At 35.1% G+C, this 14,616-nt stretch overlaps 1 protein-coding gene across 1 annotated transcript; it reads left to right on the top strand.

The window, feature by feature from the left end:
- Nucleotides 1-10,639: 10,639 nt before the first annotated feature.
- On the top strand, nucleotides 10,640-13,150 carry LOC120208139. Its single transcript, XM_039207484.1, has 2 exons — nucleotides 10,640-11,057; nucleotides 12,723-13,150. Exons 1-2 carry the CDS (start codon nucleotides 10,640-10,642, stop codon nucleotides 13,148-13,150), a joined length of 846 nt encoding a protein of 281 aa, XP_039063415.1.
- The last annotated feature ends 1,466 nt before the right edge of the window (nucleotides 13,151-14,616 follow it).

Genomic DNA, 14,616 nt, shown 5'->3' with positions numbered 1-14,616 from the left:
AACACCCCCAACCCGTACCCGACTCATATACGAATCTGATGTGTCACATTTGACTTTTCAAAACTTGACTCTTATAAAAATCATGAAAATCTAAATTTTCATTCAATAAAATTCGTTAATTTACATAAGTTAAACCAAAATAATACAAAATCGATCAGAGCATATGTAATTCACAACTTGTTTACATGCCAACACATTTAATACCACAAAATACATACTTTACAAATTACTTCTGATCTACCAGTAGAGGTATGTTGTCTCTACAACTCCTAATTCTGGTCCTCCTACTTCTTGGTACCTACGTGTAAACCACTTACACGCTAAGTCACAGACTATTATAGTATACACATATAAAAATTAACTTTTTATAAGAGTTTACATTCAATTTATCTTTAAATGCCCCTATACATTATTGAGAATAAGAGGTACTTGAGTACACTGAGGTTGTGCACAAATGTTGTCACCACAGCTCGAATAAATTCCCACTAGGGGCACTGAAAATTTATCCCAAATGATCACTATGTCCCGAAAGACCACTTATAATCCCTCGACTCTTGGCATGGCAATTATACATGCAGCTCTCATATCATATAACATGGGCTTAAATATGTATACCTTTCCCATTTTCATAACTCTTTTATCACTTCTTATATAAAAACATCATTCACTGCACATACACACATATGATCACTTTTCTTATTACACATACATGGATTTGTTCTCTTATAATTGCATACATTCATAATATATTATGTTAAAGCATTTAAGAGTTATGCAAATACTTATTATAACTATAACATATGCATGTATAAAAAAGGGAAATCATAAAATCAAATATAGGAAATAGACTTATCAAAAGTTTTATTTCTATTGAACTATATCTATAGTATGCACTCACCTTAGCCTCACTTGATTCGAATCGATTTTAGAACTTATCTTTCTCTCAACCGTTTATAATTCTTCGATTGTTTCGGAACAGTGTTACATTCAATATCTACATAATCATACATTGATAGATATTAGTATTCCAAATGGCATACTCTAATCTTTTATTTCTTAAACTAAAGGAAAGGCGAAATTTCCTTTTCTATTTAAAGTAGTATCGGTACCCCCTATAGGGTATCGATATATCCCTTAACTATGGTATTGGTACCATGCCTAGGTATCGATACCCATATTACATTCTGTAATTTTTCGTTTCAAAGATGGTATCGATACCATCCTTAAGGTATCGATACCCTTGGTATCGATACTGTTCTTCAGGTATCGATACCTCATGAATGCATTTCTTAATTTTTACTCTTGAAGTATCGGTACCTAATGAATAGGTACCGATACCCCTAGCCCAGAAATCACTTTTTAAGCCTGAAAATTACTTAATTTTAGCTTAAACACTTCATGTTTCATCCCCTTTCATATTATTAACTCACATACACATACTTAAACCCATTAATAGCCATTTATCACATATTTCACCTCAAAATCCTATCTTCTACATGAAATTCAAGAATCATACTAAATTTTCAACATGTTCTAAATCCAATTCTAACACTTAATACTCCTTAATTCCACTAATAACAAGTCAAATTTAGTCTTGAAATCTAATTACTACCTCTCTATCAAGATTTCATTTAAGAACCCCTCATCTTTAATCCTCTCTATTCTCTTCATCTTATTGTTTTAAGACAAATTAAGTTTTCCTTAAGCTTAAGTATCACCTAATGATAAAAACCAAACTTGAATTTCAACTAATTATCTACTAACAATAAACTCACCTTTGTTTTGGGACCTTCACGTATGAGGAAAGAAGAAGAGGAGAACTCTGGAAACTCACTTGGTCTCCCTTTCATTCTACGTGGGTTAATATATAACCATAACATAATTTAATTATTTTCTTTACTAAATGACCAATTTATTCTTCTATTCCTCCTTCTCTGTAATTCAATCCTACAAAATATTTCCCATATAAGTCCTTGAATTATTTAATTATTCTACTTTAATCACCAAATTCTAAAGTTTAACAATTTAGTCACTAACCCGATATTGAAGATGTTACAAATCTCCCCTTTAAGAAAATTCGACCTCGAATTTTCATTATACAAAGAGATGGGAGTATTAATTCCTCATGTCCTCTTCACGTTCCCACGTTGCTTCCTCTACCATGTGATTCCTCCACAAGACTTTGACCAATGGAATAGTCTTGTTCCTTAGTTGCTTAACCTCGTGAGCTAAAATTTGAATTGGTTCTTCCTCATAAGTTAAGTTCAGTTGAACCTCGATCTCTTCTGGTGTCACGATATGAGAAGGATCCGATCTATACTTCCGAAGCATTGAAACATGAAAGACATCGTGTATCTTCTCTATTTTAGGTGGCAAAGTTAATTGATATGCCACTGGTCCCACTCTCTTAACAATCTCATAGGGTCCAATGAACCTGGGACTAAGCTTTCCCTTACGTCCAAACCTCAAAACCTTCTTCTAAGAAGATACTTTTACAAACACTTTGTCTCTAATTTAATATTCTATTTCTTTCCTCTTCAGATCCGCATATGATTTCTATCTATCAACTACTGCTTTGAGATTACTCTGAATTACTTGGACCTTTTCTTCCACTTCCTGAATCAACTATGGACCGATGACTTCTTTATCTTTAAGCTCAAACCAATTTAAGGGCGTACGACATCTCCTTCCATAAAGAACTTCAAAGGGAGCCATTTTGATACTAGATTGGTAACTATTATTGTAAGCGAACTCAGCAAGTGGTAAATATCTTTCCCAAGATCCTTTGAACTCAATAACACAAGCTCTCAACATATCCTCCAGGATTTGGATAGTCTGCTCAGATTGTCCATCTGTCTAAGGATGAAACGTTGTGCTAAAGTTCAATCGAGTTCCCAACACTCCATGCAAATTCTTCTAAAACCACGATGGGAATCTAGGATCCCGATCATAAATAATGGAAATAGGTACACCATGTAATCATATAATCTCTCTGATATACAATTTGGCATATTTGTCCATAGAGAATCAGCTCGTACCGGAATGAAATGGGCTGACTTAGTCAATCTATCTATGATAATCCAGATTGAATCTCTTTTATTTGGAGTTAAAGGCAACCCGTCACAAAATCCATTGTCACATTCTCCCATTTCCACTGAGGAATATACATTGGTTGCAACAGTCCTGATGGAACCTGATGCTCAGCTTTGATTTGGTGGCAAGTTAAACACTTGGATATGAATTCCGTAATATTCCTCTTCATTCGACGCCACCAATATCAACTCTTGAGGTCCATATACATTTTGTTTCCTCCAGGATGCATCATCAATGGACTACAATGAGCTTCTATTAACAACTCATTCTTTAACTCATCATCATCCGGAATCACCAATCTTTCTCGGTAATACAAGTTCCCATCAAACTTGATCTCAAAATCTTTTATCTCCTTATTCTCTACTTGTTGTAGCTTCTTCATACACTTTTCATCTTTTACTTGTAATTCTTTAATTCGATCTAGACATGATGGCTTGAGAGTCAATTCTGCATATATTGCACCATCTCCACTTAAAGATAATCGGGCATCTAAAGCTCGCAAGGTTGCAAACGTCTTTCAACTTAAGGCATCCGCTACCATATTTGCTATTCTCAGATGAAAATCAATTACCACATCGTAATCCTTTAGAAATCTCACCCATCTTATTTGTCTTAAATTCAATTCTTTCTGAGTCATCAAATACTTCAAACTCTTATGATCGGTATACAAATAGAAACGTTCACCATACAAGTAGTGACACCAAATCTTAAGAGCGAACACTACTGCAGCCATCTCCAAATCGTGAGTCGGATAATTCTTCTCATGCGGTTTTAATTGTCTCGAAGCATAAGCCACCACCTTGCCTTCTTGCATCAACACACATTCCAAGCCATTATGAGACACATCACTATAAACTACGAAATTCTTGCCAAACTCAGGTTGAACTAATACTGGAGCTTCTGTCAAATTATTCTTTAACATTTCAAAACTCTTTTGACATTCAGGAGTCCAAGCAAATTTTACCTCTTTCTTCAACAACTTAGTTAGGTGTAAAACTATCATCAAAAAGTTTTTAACGAACCTTCGATAATAAACGGCTAACCCCAAAAAACTTTAAACTTCTGACACATTATTTAGAACTTCCCACTCCAAAATGGCTTTAATCTTTTGGGGATCTACTCGAATTACTTCTGTAAAAATTACATCTCCAAGGAATGTCACTTTGTTTAACTAGAATTCATATTTAGATAATATAGCATATAGCTTCTTATCTCATAAAATCTGTAAAACTATATTCAAATATGTACTATGCTCTTCTTCTAACTTCGAATACACCAATATATCATCAATAAATACCACAATGAATTGGTCTAAATAGGGTTGAAATATTCTGTTCATCAGGTCCATGAAAGTAGTCGGTGCATTTGTAACTCCAAACGACATCACAATAAACTCATAGTGACTATACCTCATTATAAATGTCGTCTTTGGAATATCTTTCTCTTATATCTTCAATTGATGATATCCCGACCGTAAATCAATCTTGGAGAATACTGAAGCTCCCTCTAACTGATCAAACAAATCGTCAACTCTAGGGAGGGGATATTTATTCTTAATAGGCACCTTGTTAAGTTGCCTATAGTCGATGCAGAGACGCATTTAACCATCTTTCTTGTTAACAAACAAAAATAGAGCTTCCCAAGGTGATACACTTGGTATCGATATAACCAATCCATTCTCATTAACACTTCGAATTCGTCAAAAGGTAATTCCATCATATTATAAGTGAATTCAATTCCCTGAATCCATATTGGACAACCTCGACACACTTTATTTACCCAAGCACTGTGCCCTAAGGGATTCATTACTATTACTTCATTGATAGTAACTTCTAATTGAATGTTCAATTCCCTCACTAGCTTACTACTAATGTAAGAATAGGTAGAACCCGAATCAATCAGTACCAAAACACTCTTTTCATACAATTGAAAGATACCTACTATTATCTTTGGGTCTTCTCGATCCTCATTGGTCTTGAGGTTATACACTCGAGCAGTTGAGCGTATCTCCTATTGAGCAGAGGACTATGGCTGACTTCTTCCTCTACCTCTACCTCTTTCCCTCTGAGTCGTAGAAGTAGACCTTTCTGGCTGCGCAAACTCACCAGCTATTATGGGACAATATCAGATAAAATACATGGTGTCCCCACATTTGAAACAAGTTCCAAAAATCATTCTGCATATCCTTGAATGATTCTTTCCACAATGTGGACATTGTCTGACTTGGCCCTAGTTAGATCTCCCAGCTCCAGATCCCACTAACTGAGTTTATCTGGCTCTCTTCAGATTTGATCCTCTAGTGGAGGATACCACTGAATCTGATCTAGCCTGGGGTCGAAAACCAGCATCTCTTCCCCTTTTCGATGGTGCAAAACTCGAAGAAGCACCCGTTCATTTAGATGTCTGAGCTCTTGGATCTCTAAACCTCTCGTTCTGAGCTCTTTCTAGAGCTTTGGCATGGTTTACCGCCTCTTGAAATGAATACAGGTTCAACACAATCAATATTTCTTTTAATCTTGGATGCAGACCTTCCACGAACCATTCACAAGCATCATTTTATGTCAAAATAAGCTCGACAACAAAGCAGCTTAATTTGTTGAACTCACACTCATATTCATATACTGTACGATTTTATTTCTTCAAATCCATGAACTATTGCTTCATCTGTCGGATGAATTATCTCCTATATACTTATACTTGAATTCTTCTAAAAACAATGACCAAGTTATATGATCACTATTCATTCTCAGTGTAACATTGGTCCACCAAATCCTTGCTTGCCCTCTAAGAAAGGAAATCACTCCATCCACCTTCTCTGAATCAGAACAATGAAATCCCTCTAGCATGATTTTCACATCATTGAGCCAAAGGTCTGCAGCAACAGGACCTTCTTCGGCTTTACCCCTAAATTATGGAGCTTTTAAACCCTTCAAGTCCTTCGTAACATTCATTCTCTGAGTTGAAGAGACAGGAGGTTGGAAACGCACCAATACCGCATCCAACGTCTAGAAGAAAACATCTTGATCACTCACATACACTCCGGAAGATGTCTGTTCTTCACCTTGCCTAGCCAGGGTAGATGAATTACTACTTTCAGCGTACCTATCGTCTCCCGCTTCACTTTGAGAACTATCATGTCCGGAAATCTATTAAGACATAATCATATTGTTCTATTAGCAAAACAACATATTCAATATTCTATCAGATCATAAGTTCTCACTATTTTTTTGTTGGCATATATACATTTAAAAATCATTATAAACTTAGGTTTACGCCTAGAACCGGCTAAACCATGGCTCTGATACCATTAAATGTAACACTCCTAACTCGTACCCGACCCGGATACGAATCTGAGGTGTCACATTTTACTTTTCAAAATTTGACTCTTATAAAAATCATGAAAATCTAAATTTTCATTATATAAAATTCATTAATTTATTTAAGTTAAACCAAAATATTACAAAACTGATCAAACTATGTATAATTCACAACTTGTTTACATGTCAACACATTTAATACCACAAAATGCATACTTTACAAATTACTTCTGATCTGATCTACCAGTAGAGGTATGATGTCTCTGTAACTTCTAATTCTGGTCCTCCTGCTTTTTGGTACCAACGTGTAAACCACTTACACACTAAGTCAAAGACATAGGCATAATATAATATGTAACCATGAATATATGAAACATGTACTACTATCAATCAATCATAATATTATAATTTACATATATCTACTAACTATAACATATACTATTATAGTATACACATATAAAACTTAACTTATTATAAGAGTTTACATTCAATTTATCTTTAAATGCCCATGTACATTATTGAGAACAGGAGGTACTTGAGTACACTGAGGTTGTGCACAAATGTTGTCACCACATCTCGAATAAATTCCCACTAGGGGCACTGAAAAATTATCCCGAATGACCACTTTGTCCCGAAGGACCACTTATAATCCATCGACTCTTGGCATGCAAATTATAACTATAGCTCTCACTATTTTTTTGTTGGCATATATACATTTAAAAATTATTATAAACTTAGGTTTACGCCTAGAACCGGCTAAACCATGGCTCTGATACCATTAAATGTAACACTCCTAACCCGTACCCGACCCGGATACGAATCTGAGGTGTCACATTTTACTTTTCAAAATTTGACTCTTATAAAAATCATGAAAATCTAAATTTTCATTAAATAAAATTCATTAATTTATTTAAGTTAAACCAAAATATTACAAAACTGATCAAACTATGTATAATTCACAACTTGTTTACATGTCAACACATTTAATACCACAAAATGCATACTTTACAAATTACTTCTGATCTGATCTACCAGTAGAGGTATGATGTCTCTGTAACTTCTAATTCTGGTCCTCCTGCTTTTTGGTACCTACGTGTAAACCACTTACACACTAAGTCAAAGACATAGGCATAATATAATATGTAACCACGAATTTATGAAACATGTACTACTATCAATAAATCATAATATTACAATTTACATATATCTACTAACTATAACATATACTATTATAGTATACACATATAAAACTTAACTTATTATAAGAGTTTACATTCAATTTATCTTTAAATGCCCATGTACATTATTGAGAACAGGAGGTACTTGAGTACACTGAGGTTGTGCACAAATGTTGTCACCACATCTCGAATAAATTCCCACTAGGGGCACTGAAAAATTATCCCGAATGACCACTTTGTCCCGAAGGACCACTTATAATCCATCGACTCTTGGCATGCAAATTATAACTACAACTCTCATATCATATAACATGTCACTTTTCTTATTACACATATTGGATTTGTTCTCTTATAATTGCATGCATTCATATTATATTATGTTAAAGCATTTAAAAGTTATGCAAATACTTATTATAACTATAACATATGCATGTATAAGACAAGGAAATCATAAAATCAAATATAGGAAATAGACTTATCATAAGTCTTATTTCCATTGAACTATATCTATAGTATGCACTCACCCAAGCCTCACTTGATTCGAATCAATTTTAGAACTTCTCTTTCTCTCAACCGTGTATCCTTCACATCATGTTTCCTCTTTCATATTCTTAACTCACATACTTAAACCCATTAATACTCATTTATCACATCTTTAACCTCAAAATCCTATATTCTACGTGAAATTCAAGAATTATACTCAATTTTCAACATGTTCTAAATTCAATTCTAACACTTCATATTCCTTAATTTCACTAATGACAGGTCAAATTTAGTCTTGAAATCTAATTACTACCTCTCTATCAAGATTTAATTTAAGAACCCCTCATCTTTAATCCTTTTCATTCTCTTCATCTTATTATTTTAAGACAAATTAAGCTTTCCTTAAGCTTAAGTATCACCTAATTATCAAAACCAAACTTGAATTTCAACTAATTATCAACTAACAATAAACTCACATTTGTTTTGGGGCCTTCACGTATGAAGAATGAAGAAGAATAAGAGAACTCTAGAAACTCACTTGGTCTCCCTTTCATTCCACGTGGGTTAATATATAACCATAACATAATTTAATTATTTCTTTTACTAAATGACCAATTTGTCCTTCTATTCCTCTTTTTTTGTAATTCAATCCTACAAAACATTTCTCATATAAGTCATTGAACAATTCAATTATTCTACTTTAATCACCAAATTCTAAAGTTTAACAATTTAGTCACTAACCCGGTATTGAGGATGTTACAAGTGAACCTGTCGAAGCACTAAATTCCAATGCCAAGGTAAAAGCAATTCCTACTCCCGTAGTTGAAGAAGTTAGACCCCACTGCCCTTCCCACAAAGATTCAATAAGCACAATCATAAAGTTCAGTTAAAAACGTTTATGGACATTCTTGATCAGCTCCACATTAATGTACCTCTCTTGGAAGCCATTGAACAAATGTCGACTTATGCCAAATTTCTTAAGGAAATTTGCACCAAGAAGAAGAAAGTTGAGAAGTATGAGACAGTTGCCACGGCAAAAGATTATTGTTCCGCATTGAGCAAGTTACCACCAAAGCAAAATCATATTGGCAGTTTTATTATTCCATGTTCTATATGAGCTAATTTCGTTAGAAATGCACTATGTGACCTTGGTTCAAATATGAACATAATGCCAAAATATATATTCTTGAAGCTTGGTATGGGAAATGTCAGACCCACCTATGTGATTTTACAACTTGTCGACCGATACCATGTTAGACCTGAAGGGAGAGTCAAATATGTCATATTGAAGGTGGATAAATTTTTATTCCCAGTCGACTTCCTTATCCTTGATTTTGAAGTTTATGTCAAGGCGCCCATAATCTTGGGTAGGTCTTTCCTATCCACTGGTCGTATTCTGATTAATTGTGAAAAAGCTGAACTTACCATGAGAGTTGCCGACCATTGTGTGACTTTCAATGTTTTTTATACTCTCAAGTATGTTGATGATTCTTAAGAATAGCAAGGCATTTTTGAAATGAACTCCTTGATTGAAGAAGAAACGGAACAATTTTTTCAAAACAATTTCATTCAGCTAGCAGACTATAAATGGTCTATTGATGATGAAAGCATAGAAGAGCATGAAAAATTACCAGCTGGGGTGGAGCAATCTAGCTTACTACTTGCTAGATCATGTATGCACTTTAAACCCCTTGATTTTGATGAATTTATTCCTCCTAAGCCATCATTATTGCATGCACCTACCCTAGAGTTAAAGCCTTTGCCAGGGCATCTTAAATATGTTTACTTGGGTAGTGATAATACTTTGCCTATGATTATTTCCTCTAGTCGTACCTTGAATTAGGAAAAAATGAATTACTTGTCGTGATATTTTCATTTTATAAGTTTAAACCATACCTAATAGGAAATAAGATTATTGTTCGCACTGATCACTCAACTAAAAAATACTTAATGAACAAAAAAGATGTTAAGCCTAGACTTATTAGGTGATCTTACTTTTGCAAGAATTTGACTTAGAGGTTGTAGATAGAAAGGGTACTGAGAATCAAGTTGTCAAACATTTATCTAGGCTATAAAGCAGTTCTAAATGCCATGACATTGTAAATATTCAAGAAGAAATTCCCTGATGAAAAAATCTTATATGCCACGGTAATCCCATGGTACACTGACATTGTTAATTTTCTTATTAGTGGTATAATGCCTTTTGAACTAAACAGCCAGGGTAAGAAAAAGTTCAAGCACGATGCAAGGTTCTACTTTTTGGATGAGCCATATTTATTCAAGCATTGAGCAGACCAAATTATTAGACGATGTGTACCTGAAGAGGAATAACAAGACATCTTATACCATTGTCATACGGCCCCAAGTGGAGGTAATTTTGGAGGAGCAAAAACTATTGCTAAGGTTCTGCAATCAGGCTTTTATTGGCCAACATTGTTCAAAGATGCTCATGCATTTTATAAGTCCTATGATCGATGCCAACACACTGGGAACATATCCAGGAGACATAAAATGCCATTGCAAGGCATTCTAGAAATTGAGTTGTTTGATGTTTAGGGCATTGACTTCATGGAACCATTCTCATCTTCTTGTGGTGATTTGTACATATTGCTTGTTATGGATTATATATCCAAGTGGGTGGAGGCAATTGCAACATCAAAGAATGATCCCAAAATCGTGCTTAAGTTTTTACACAAGAATATATTTACGTGGTTTAGAGTGCCTGGAGACATCATTAACGATGATGGAATCCACTTTGATAACAAGTTGATTAACAAGGCATTGAGGAGATATGGATTTCGTCACAAGATTGCCATGACATACATTCCACATACGAATAGCCAAGCTGAAATATCTAACCGCGAGATAAAGCTAATCTTAGAAAAAATGGTGAATCCGAGGCGAAAGGATTGGTCACCAAAGTTAGATGAGGCACTCTGGGCATATAGATCAACTTTTAAGACTCCTCTAGGCAATCACCCTTCAAGTTAGTGTATGGGAAGGCCTGCCACCTCCCTGTTGAGCTGGAACACAAGGTGTATTGGGTCATTAAGAGGCTATATTTTGATACTCAATTAGTTGGGGAGCAAATACTGCTTGAGCTTAATGATATGGAAGAGTTCAGGGCACAAGCATATGAGAATTCCAAGTTATACAAAGAAAATACCAAAAAGTGGCATGACCAAAAACTGATTCCACGACATTTTTATGTTGGCCAACAAGTATTACTTTATAATTCAAGCCTTAAACTCTTCCTTGGAAAGTTCAAATCTAGATGGTAAGGACATTTGAGATGCATGAAGTCCACCCTCATGGAGCATTTGATATAAAAATATAGACGAAGGGATGATCTTTAAAGTCAACAGTCAGCGCTTGATAGTTTACAATGGAGCTCCACCTTTGCGTGACAAGTCGGTGCTTTACCTGCACGACGTTTGAGTATGCATGTCCCGTGAACCAAATTTCAATGCCAAAGCATTAGATTTTGCTATTTGTAAATAATTAAAGAATTTATTTTTATTTTTCTTATTTTTATTTTTATTATTCATGGATATTTATAAATTGTTTTGTACTGTAGGAACCCACCAGAGCTCATACCTATATGATGGAGCGGTTACCAAGGGAAGAAAAGACAAAATTAAGGAGGAAAATATTCTTTTTACACGTTATTGCTCTATTTTATTTTATTTCCATTTTTTGAACTGTTCTTTTACCCCTCATTTAATGTTTACAGTTTACTTTTTCACCTACCCATTTCACCTCGTCCACTCATTCTATCTCTTTCACTATTTCTTTTAACTTTTCATCTTTTTCTTCTCACATTCCCTCTACATCAACGCCATTGTTGCAAACAAAGCTCTCAACTTTTTGTTCTTTTTTCTTCCAATCCGGTAAAAAAAATGGTACGAACATGACCCTCAATAACTGAAACAACTCTTTCTCAATAGTTCGTGGATGAAGCTACAAATGAGCGGTTCTAAAATTTTAAAAATCGAAAACTCTTTTTAGAGTTAGGGTTTATTTTCACCGAGGAGTAAGACGACATTTTTGGGTTGGATGTCATGTACATTGTCGAACCACACAAATGGAAAAAGTTTACGCGACATCCTGTCTTCGTCAATGCCTCGTTAGTTAAGGAGTTTTATGCGAACATCTCAAAACCAAACCAACATGTTGTTTTTGTTAGGGGTCACTATATTCGTTTTACACCGTCGGTGATTAACCGTTATTTCCACTTGCAGGACGTAGTCGATCAACATATGGATTTTGAAAATGTAGTCAATAGTACGACATACGATGGTATACTCGAATATTTGTGTTTTCCTAACATCGAATGGAATAGTCGTCAAGCTAGCTATTTTTATGTCAATCGGGAGCGTCTCCAACCTCACGTGAAATTGTGGAACCACTTCATGAAACACAAGTTAATGCCTACTATCCAAAACACGAAGGTAACCCTTCCATGTCTAATGTTATTACACTCTATTATGGTTACTCGTTCAACTGATGTTGGTTGAATAATTGTTGAGCAAGTTCATGAATGTTTAGGAAATAAATCTAGTGTGTTGGTGTTCTTTTATATTATCACATCATTGTACCGGAAAAAGAAGGTGATTGAAAACGGTTTTGATAAAAACAATTGGAGTGTCAGGCATCACAAGAGCACAACTGCCTATTCTGTTGGGATTGGTTAACCTCAAATCCAAGGCAGCCAATACTGAGGAGTCCGAGGAAGATAAACCTTGTGATGTCGAGGCAAGACTAATTGCCCTCGACGAATCTATCCAACAAATAATGACTCACTTGAATGCTCTCATGGGTGATATAAAGAATTTCTTTGGCTACGCCAAGCATAGGGATATTGTTGTGGAGTCAATCTTTCAAGATATGATCATTTATATGGAACAGAATTTCTTGGGTTTCCCGGATGAAATTCTACCGACATTTGACAATATCGAGGAAACTTCTGAGCCTGATGACGCCAATCCTGCTGATAATGAGCATGTGCCATACCTCACAGCCCATCCCCCATCTCATATTGTTCCTGATGAGCCGTCCCATGCAACCCAATCCAGATGAAGTACTAGAGCCTCTATCTATGTGTAGAATCTATAGTTGTATCAAGACTTCAGCAGGGTGCGTCAACACCTATATTACCTACTACTACTCAACATCTCCAAAATCCAGCCCTACCCCACAAAGAAAGCACTCCAGGCGTGGAAATGCAGGTACCTCCACCGTAACACCGCCACCATCATAGAAATCGAGGACCTCATTTTGCATTCATTTTTGCATAGCATGACATTGCATTTAGTTTTATTAATTACTTAGTTCTCTTAAGCATTGAGGGCAATGTTTTTCTCACGTTTGAGGGAGATAGTGTTCTTTATTGAACATGTAAATGTAAATGACTGTTGAGAATGATAGAACTGACTCTAAAACTTGATGTTTTGTGAATTATTCATATACGATTTGTATGTTCTCTATACTTAAGAATCTAGGAAGTTTTTATGAAAGAACTCTGGTTAGCCTTGACATTAAAATTTGGTATTGTGCTTAAATGATAAATCACTATTTAAAGAACTCTCTTATGTCTGAATTTTGTTTAATCATGAATAAATGTTTTGGCATAGCTGTAGAGGGACACTCCTCTTTGTCGTGGCATTGCCTGCAACTCTCTTTAATAAATGGTAGCCATGCTCATACGAGTGAATAAAAGTAGTCACGTGATGACTATGTGTGTTTGCACTATTGAGGCAATGCCTAAATACCACATTTCAATAAATGGTAGCCACGGTAAGTGTAGACCATAGTTGTGATGGGCTGACTCTCCTCGTAGTAGCGTAAAAAATATGTGTATTAAGTAAAAATGGAGTATAAATGTGCTTAATGAATGAGTAAATGTTGTGGCAAAACTAGGGAACTGAATTGGAAATTGCCTAAATTTGTTAAGTATAGATTGGATACAAGTATACAACCACGCACACACACAACCACAAAAAATCTTGACCTAAGAAAAAGTACTTGATTTCTTGATATGTCTAGCATGTTGAAGCCAACTTTTCTGAGGGTTGAAATTCTATTTTTGTCTTGATTGTCTTATTGTTAAAAATTTTCATGACATTTTTGTTGTGTTAATTGTTATTCATTACTTAGGAACAAGCAATAGCTTAAGTTTGGGGGTGTGATAACTCTGTAAAAATGCTACTTTTAAGGCCTTTTTCACTTAAGTTATTGTTTGTATAAGGGTTAATATAGGTCATTTTAGATTCATATAGTTGCATGTACTTGCATTTATGGTGGTTGTGTTATTTCTACTTTGTTAAGTTGTTATATAATGGGAAAGGTGAGGTTGGTTAGTGACCTGCAGGAAACAATGAGCATAAGGTGAGCTGAGAAGAATGACGTGGCATCACATGCTGCTGAAGCAGACTGCAATGCCTTGGCATTTCTGGCGTAGAAAAAGAGAAAGAGATATTTTCACAAGAGGACAGTTGTCAAAGCACATGTCTACTTTTAATAACCGTCTGAATGGGGTCTATTGC

Source organism: Hibiscus syriacus, unplaced genomic scaffold, assembly GCF_006381635.1.
Source record: "Hibiscus syriacus cultivar Baekdansim isolate YM2019G1 unplaced genomic scaffold, ASM638163v2 tig00015919_pilon, whole genome shotgun sequence".
Lineage (NCBI taxonomy): Eukaryota > Viridiplantae > Streptophyta > Magnoliopsida > Malvales > Malvaceae > Hibiscus > Hibiscus syriacus.
This window is presented reverse-complemented; position numbering and strand designations above follow the sequence as displayed.